The sequence below is a fragment of the Sebastes umbrosus genome, chromosome 23, assembly GCF_015220745.1.
Source record: "Sebastes umbrosus isolate fSebUmb1 chromosome 23, fSebUmb1.pri, whole genome shotgun sequence".
NCBI lineage: Eukaryota > Metazoa > Chordata > Actinopteri > Perciformes > Sebastidae > Sebastes > Sebastes umbrosus.
In genome coordinates, this window is record NC_051291.1 from 7060340 (window position 1) to 7068400 (window position 8061).

General features: G+C 39.8%; 1 protein-coding gene across 1 annotated transcript in view; it reads left to right on the forward strand.

The window, feature by feature from the left end:
* LOC119483159 (thyrotropin-releasing hormone-degrading ectoenzyme-like) overlaps positions 1-7808 on the forward strand; it is a 153482-nt gene extending 145674 nt beyond the window's left edge. Inside the window, 6 exon segments of the mRNA XM_037761244.1 lie at positions 1462-1481; positions 1484-1600; positions 3827-3922; positions 3925-3974; positions 4072-4155; positions 7041-7808. Of these exon segments, the coding sequence (XP_037617172.1) occupies positions 1462-1481; positions 1484-1600; positions 3827-3922; positions 3925-3974; positions 4072-4155; positions 7041-7241 (568 nt within the window). The 3' untranslated portion in view covers positions 7242-7808.
* Positions 7809-8061: the final 253 nt, after the last annotated feature.

The following is an 8061-nucleotide window of genomic DNA, read 5'->3' on the forward strand; positions in this document are numbered from 1 at the left end:
GTATCGTATTGTATCGTATCGTATCGGTTCGTATCGTATCGTGTCGTGTCGTATCGTATCGTATCGTATCGTATCGTATCGTATCGTATTGTAACGCGGCACAAGCCCAGACCAGATGTTCACCCACAACCTCCCTCCGAGGTCAAAGCCCTCGTCTGGACAAGTTTGCAAAGCGAGTCCAGGTTCAGGGTACCATGTCGTGGCTCAGTACTAAAAATAAACATCTATTATCAGACAGTCTTGTGAATAAATCTGTTAGTTTGACGTTGGCGAATATCAGAAGTTTTTGTCAATAGTTAGTACTGCTTCATTCAAACTCCAAAAGCATTCCAACACAAATCAGTCCACATGCCAGTTAGAGTTATTGAGAATTTTTGGAGTCCCAGTTGGTGGGAAAGTGTGTTCGAGTCCACAGGATAAGTGAAGGGATGTTCTAATGGAGCTCTCTCATGGAATCACAATTCCTCACTTAGCATCCAGAGAGTCCTGCTTAATCCTGCAGACGTGTCTTATCAGGGTTTCTAGCTTTATTAACCTTCCCTGGTCCACTGTCACTCTCACATCCTGTCTCTGTTACTGCACAGAAACCACATCAAACACTTATTAACATCCCTAAAATGTGACACACTCTCAGGGGGGGAAAGTAACTCATTACAAGTAACGCAAATGAGTTAAAAAAAGTCAAGTTAGGAGCGCAGACTTTAATGTTTTTACAGGATCTGGTTCGTGCGAACGATTTATTTTTGGTGGAGGACCGAACCTGCCAAAATCAAAATAAATTACTAAATAATAAATGACTCGATAAATAAATATGATTAAATATAGCAAAAAAAAATGTTAAAATAAATGTAGCCATTAAGTAAGTGATAAAATGTGACATAAATTGTTATTTCAGTTTTAATTTGCTTCTTTGTTTATTTTTCTTTGTTTTAATTCCTTTATTTATTTACTTTTCTGTTTAATTTTCCATTTTTATTTATTTATGTATTTATTTTTATTAAATTTTAATGTATTTGTTTATTTTTGCAAACTATAAAACCTAAGGAATCCATTGGTACCAACCATGTCATACTAGCTTGTCGCGAATGAGGCCAAATAACGCTCCAAACTTGCACTAAATATTAAAAATAAATGTAGCCATTAATTAATTGATAAAATGTGACATAAATTTCTGTTTTAATTTGCTTCTTTGTTTATTTTCCTTTCTTTTTTAAATTTCTTTTTCATTTACTCTTCTATTTTATTTCCCTTTAATTTATTTATGTATCATTTTGATTACATTTTAAATGTATTTGTTTATTTTTGCATATATTTTATTTAATTTTTATTTAATTACATAAATTGTACTTTTACTTTAAAGTCCTCTACCCACCACTGCACACACTTGTGGTATTATGTAAGATTGTGTCTGTCTGATGGGTGGACGTTGTGTCTTGTCTTTGAAGGATTCCTCCCACTCAGAGACATCGTTTACTGCACCGGGTCAGCCTGATGGACGAGGACGTGTGGGAGTTCATCTGGATGAAGTTTCACTCAATCAACGCCGTTTCAGAGAAGAAGATCCTGCTGGAGGCTTTGACCTGCTCAGACAACACCTTCCCTCAACAGGTAATGACGCCTTCTGTTTCTATGTGGTTTAACCTCACAACGAAACAAAGAGGTGTCTGTATTTTTCTAAGGATGCTGAGACGGCTTTGAAAGCTCCATTAATCATATTATTGATGTGAACATTGAGTTAGAACAGTGAGTTAGTCACTGTAAAAGCTCTCACTCTGGGTTCGTTTGAACCGCAGTTGCAAAAAAAAACTAAATTGATCAATATCCATATTTTCTGAGGTCGTAGACGAGCAGCATTGTTCCATAGAGATTAAAAAGACGCCCTCTGACCTTTTTATGCTTCCACTTTCTTCACCAGCTAGTCTCTAACAGTCTGCCAGCTGTACAGTGAGTTTATCAGCTTGTTTGTTTGAAAGCAGCCGCCTGCTGCTGCTGCTGGAAACAAGATTAATGAGAGCTGTGAGACTGAACAAGAACAGTAAAGGTTCAGGTTGTAAAACCAACAAAACAATAAGTCGATGGACACTAAAACACTCCGTAGAGCTGAAGGGAAACTTCAGAGTTTGGTGATACTTCTCAACCGCTTTCATAATGCATGGATGTAAGTTAGATTCAACTCTTTTCAGCAGATGACTCCTAAATGTTGGATGTCCTTAAATGCTTAAATGCAAGGAGGAGAGTTTTCCAAATATTCTTAACTGTATTACCAGATGTTAACAGTGTGTGTAATGCATCTAAAGCTACAAGGAACTTTAATTTAATGTTACTTTCGCGGTCCCTGTGGTGAAAAGCGGCAGTTTTTCCAAGCACCAGACTCCCTTTAAAAAAACTCTAATTTTACTGCAATAGGGTCTGATCGTCTTCCCCGCTCAGTCCTGGTTCTGGTTCTCCCGTGCCTCCCCTTCCCTCCAGCGGGTCCAGCAATACGGCCTGGCATGCACGTCAATCTCTCCAAAATACCATATTAAGGACACCAAGACCTTGAGGAACACCGTAGAAAAAGCCATGCTGTGATTTGGTATCAAAACTTTTGACATTTGGAGATTTCTGTTAGAATTGCGTTTGTTCTTTTTTACTGAATTAAAGAATCTGAGTACTTACTAATACAGTGATGATGATACAACACTGACACCAAAAAAAATGAAGGTGACTGTGATGGACTTTCGGGTTGATTTTCGTGGCGCACCGACAGAGAAGCAGACCACAAATTGAGTGAAAGCTGCAGTGAACATTGCCCGAGGCCGTACATGTATGGAAATCTGGCCTGCTGTGTTGCGTGTGTGTGTGTGTCTTTGTGTGTGCGTTAACAGCAGGTATTTTATCAGGCGCTAACTGCCGCCATCTCTCGTTGAGAAAAATAGCAAAGATTGATCTCACACACACTCCAAACTGTACGTGGAGACAGATCGCTGTGTGGTGTGTGTCTGTGTGTATGTGTGTGTGTCAGGTATTGATTTTCCAGACACAGTAAACTGCTCTGCAATCAGAGAGGTAGTACTGCATGTTCAGATAGCAGCTATCACACACACACACACACACACACACCATACACACAATGAAAGAAACCCACACCAGAGACACACTGATTGGTCACACAGGACCAATGTTTCAGCACAGAGGGATTGTGGGAAGAGAGAGAGAAAATTGATTTGGTGTTTTAATGAAAAGACAGCAGGCTACAAACAACCGACACACACACACACAGCGACACCAGCGACACACTGAAGGTAAACTCTGAACACAACGTTGGATGAGTGAACATCAGTTTTACTGTGAAACTCTCTGTTTCCGTCTCTTGTCCTGCGTCTTAAAAGAAAACACTTTAGAAACTTCATGTGTTTACACGTCAGGATTCGCAGCCGAAAGCTCACCAGGTTTCTGTAAATCCCCTCAATCTCTGACAAACTGGGAGTACTGTTGTCATTTTCACATCCCTAAAAAAAAAACCGTCTTAGTGGGAAAGCCATTTTTAGGGTTCAATATCTCAGACACACAACTCCCGAGAGACATGAAATTTGGTCTTTGCACAGAAAAAACGGTGTAACAAAAGATCCAAATCAGTGAAACGCACAAGCAGATGTCATATTTTCCATTACTGGCCCCTGAAAATGGGCAAAACGGGCGCTTTTGAGGCTAACGTGGTAGCACATACAGGAATGCCCCATTGCATCTCCAGTAATATATAATTACGTTAATGGCTCTACGCAACAACCATCTTGACCTTTGTAATTACTTACACCATGGTAACTGAGCTTGGCTGTGTCCTCTGTGTCTCCCAGGTTACTGAACCTGTCTCTGACCTCTGACCTGGTCCCAGAGCAGGACGTGATCGACGTCATCATCCATGTTGGCAGGAAACCCGCAGGGTCGACCTCGCCTGGAAGTATTTCAGAGAAAAGTGGACATCCTCAACGCCCGTGAGTCAGTCAGTCCATGTGAGAGTATTTGTACATGTTGTACTGTAAAGAAAATACTTGTAATACTAACCGTCCTCTTTCTCGCTGTCTGTATTCAGTTATGGCGAAGCGTTTGTTCATGAATTCGAAGCTCATCGGTGGAGTCACAGAGTTCCTGAACACTGAGAAAGAACTCAATGAGGTAAAAACACAAAACACACTTATAGAGGTCAAATCAGGAGGAAACCTCCAAGTGAAGCAATGCTGAAGTGTCTAAACCTTCATTCTTTCTAATAGCCAGCAGGGGCGACTCCTCTGGTTGCTAAAATAAGTCTGATTGTATAGAAGTCTATGAGAAAATGAGCCTACTTCTCACTTGATTTATTACCTCAGTAAACATTGTAAACATGAGTTTATGGTCTCAATCGCTAGTTTCAAGTCTTCTTCAATACAGCATGATGTTCATTTAGTCAATTATGGTCCATTTAGAGTCAAATAGACCATAAAGCAGGGGATGCTTTAGGGCGGGGCTTACCGTGTGATTGACAGGGTCGCTACCACGACGTTGTCCGGTCTGGGAGTTGTCCTTGTTTTTGTCTTACAACTTTAACCCTTTCACAGTGGGTTTTCACTTCATCAAAGTTAATTGTAACATTTTGGTCGCCTAAAAGTGTCTTATTTAGCATTCGGTCAAAACCATGTATGGTGACAGCTAAAACCAAGATAGCAACAGCCACAAACCAAGGAGCAGTCATCACATAATACCTAAATGTATTTATTTGATTTATCAAATGTATCTTTTCAACATGGCTGGTTTACTTAATCAAGATAATGTAAGGTGAATTATTGAACTATTATGATTTGGGTTGCGATCATGTCATTTTTAAGAGGTGGGCCCCGAGAAAAAAAGTTGGTTTACACACACTGGTTAGATGAATCATGTGTCAATCAATGTGTTCTCCAGAAAAACCTAAAGTTATCGGAGGAATTCAAAGCCTATTGTTGATTATTCAAAGAAAAATAGAGCAGCAATGATGTTACTGTAATTCATTTCACATGTATTACACATATTATTCAACATTGTGGTTTTAATGGAATGCACTACCAGAAGGAGAAAGTAGAAATAAAAGCAGGACATCAAAACACACAGAGAAAGTGACAGAAAAATGTTCCTGATATTCACAACCTCACATTTTTCGACAAACATAACGAGTTGTGGGCGTTTCTGAATAAAAATCAGTCTCTTTGTTTTATTTTTTCGTGATGAAACCGTTTGTTTGAGATCTCTTCCACTCCTGTTGTATGGTAACAACAAGCAGCCTCAGCGTGGGCTTCATAGTGTCTCTGAAACAGATTCACCACGAATAAAATGGGAACACAAAAATTGTCTGAAATGAAAAGAATGATGCACCTTTTATTTAAATTTTGCTGAAAATGTTAGCGGAAAGTAAAGATGCACCTTTGAAGCAGATTTGTAAAAAGGGTGTTGGTGTGAGAGGTGAAAGTGAAAGAGTAGAGAAACAAGAGGAATAGAGGGAATAGACAGAGGAGTGGAAAGTGAAAGTAAAGAAGAGCAAGCGGCGTTAACGGATATGAAGTGTATTTAAAGGGAGTTGAAGGGATGGATTTCCTCCTGCGCTCCAGTGAATCTGTCAAACTCTGAACAACACCAAGTTTCCTCTTCAGTCCTTAACTTTGAAAATCACATTAATTCTCTTCCTCCAACAGTTCAAAGTTCTCTTTCGACAAAAGAAGTTTCTCTTTAACACCCTCAACTGGAAACTTTCCATTTAATTACCGTCCTTTAAAGCGGTCTCACTTTGATACCTACACTTCCATGCTGGACATTTTACCTCATTACGAACCTTTAAAACAAAGTTCCTCTTTTAATTATCAAACCTCCTTTTTGAAAGACAGTTTTAGCTTTAATAGCTCATATTTGCTTGCTGGAATGTTTCTGTTTAATTGCCATTTAAAAAGGTGATAAAACATCAAGAAACGTTTAGTTTATGAACCGTTGGCTGCCTGACAATTAAGATATAGTACATGAGCCAAAGTATGTGGACACTCCTTCTGCTAGAGTTGTGAAGTGGGAGGATGGTGTGAGTGCTGGTTCTGGAAGTGTTTTGTCCTTAATGTTACATCACACAGTAACATGAGACTCTACCTGATAATGTAACGATGCCATAAGTTTATTTTATGGCCTCAAGTTTAAATATTTCAACTTTGAGAAATCACGTTTAGTCTGTCATTTTGCCATGTTGGACGGGCCTAGATACTACAATACACATGAGCCTTGGCTGACGTTGCCAGTTGGTTTTAAAGCTAGAGTGAAGATACTGGCCTCATGAAACTAGAAAAATGGGCTGCAGTTTGCCATGTTATGATCTGAGCATATTTTTTATGCTGTGAGGGTTTCTGGACAATATTGTCATTGTTTTGTGTTGTTAATTGATTTATAATAATAGATATATACATACATTTGCATAAAGCAAGCATATTTGTCCACTCCCATGTTGATAAGAGAATCAAATACTTGACAAATATCCCTTTAAGGTACATTTTCAACGGATACAAAATTAGTAATTTATTTGCCATTAATCGCAATAAACTATGGACAATCATGCGATTAATCACGATTAAATATTTTAACCGATTGACAGCCCTAGTTTATTTACCGCCAACACTCTGCAGCAATCCTTGCTGCCGACGTCTCCTCACCTATTCTCTCCTCCATAGTCTTTTCTTTTTCTTCTTTGGTTTTTCGCTGCAAATCATCACACAAACAACTTGGATTGCTTTGGGAATTTTGCAGGGTCTTATAACGTCTCGCTGTGTTTTGACGTACTTTTGAGACCAGACAGACTTGTCGTTTATTCCTCCATGTCTTGTAATGTATGACCTTCTGTCTTGGGTGCTGCAGTATTTCTGTCTTTCTTTTCAAAGAGGTGTTTCTGAATTCTAATAACTTTCCTGTCATCTCCTTTTCATTCCTTACCCTTTTCTACTTTCCTTGTCTGCCCAACTCCTTCCTCCCTCCATTATTTCCCCGTCTTCCTCTCTTTTTCCCATCCTTTCTTTGCTCAGTTAAAGGAGTTCATCCAGTCCAGCGGCGTGGGGGCGGGGCCTGCTATGCCGCGGGCGCTGGAGATCGTCGAGGGCAACGTGCGCTGGCACCGCCTCCACCGGCGGCAGTTCTTCCAGTGGCTGCGCAAACCTACGAGCTCCGTCCTCGGGCTAACGCTACGCCGGCTAGCTAGAGCGAAGCAACTGCAAACTGACTGCTAACTTAATGTTAACGCACTGCTAGCTTACAGATGCAGTCTGATAGAATGAAAAAAAAAATGACTGAATGAAGAGGGAGACTGACTTGACTGGTTATTCAGCTGGTTTCTCTGCTTTTAAAGAGATTTGGTTTGCAAACTTTTTTTATTTCAGATGGATTATTTGTTCATTCCAAGTTGCTAGCTAGCTAGCAGTCACTGATTCAGTAATTGCTAGCCAGCAACTAGCCTTAAAACTCCCTAATGACTAAATCGATCCAAGACTGACGATGGGCACAGAGCGAAGATCTGCTGTCAGATGAACAACAAGCCGTCAACAACAAGAAGTTCTGAATTTAAATCGAAACAACTTAAACTTTAACATTACACGCATTTCAGTGGTTGTACAACAAAATATAAACCCTGTGAAATGCCCACACACAAAGTACTTTATCTGCAAAACATTTCGTTGCCAATACATCAGACCGGCAATACGTCATCGAGAGTAGGCTCTCATGGCCACGCCCCCTTTTGGGGGAAACCAATTTAATCTACTGTCGTCTCCAACTAAATCTCATCCTATAGATCAAACAGTTGGCTATTAACACATTGGTTATGTACAGACAACACTTAGCCTAACGGGATTCAATAAAATATGTAGAGGTGTCTGGATAGGCAATATCCGGCCACTGTGTTGGACGGGGGAATACTGAAGGGACATGGCGGCGATCAACTTTCATTTATTAAGGTATTGTAAACCCTCAGGTTCAGGCAAGATCGCAAAATAATTATTAGATATGTGTATAAAACAAACGTTTGGTTAACAAGAGATGAATGCATACGAA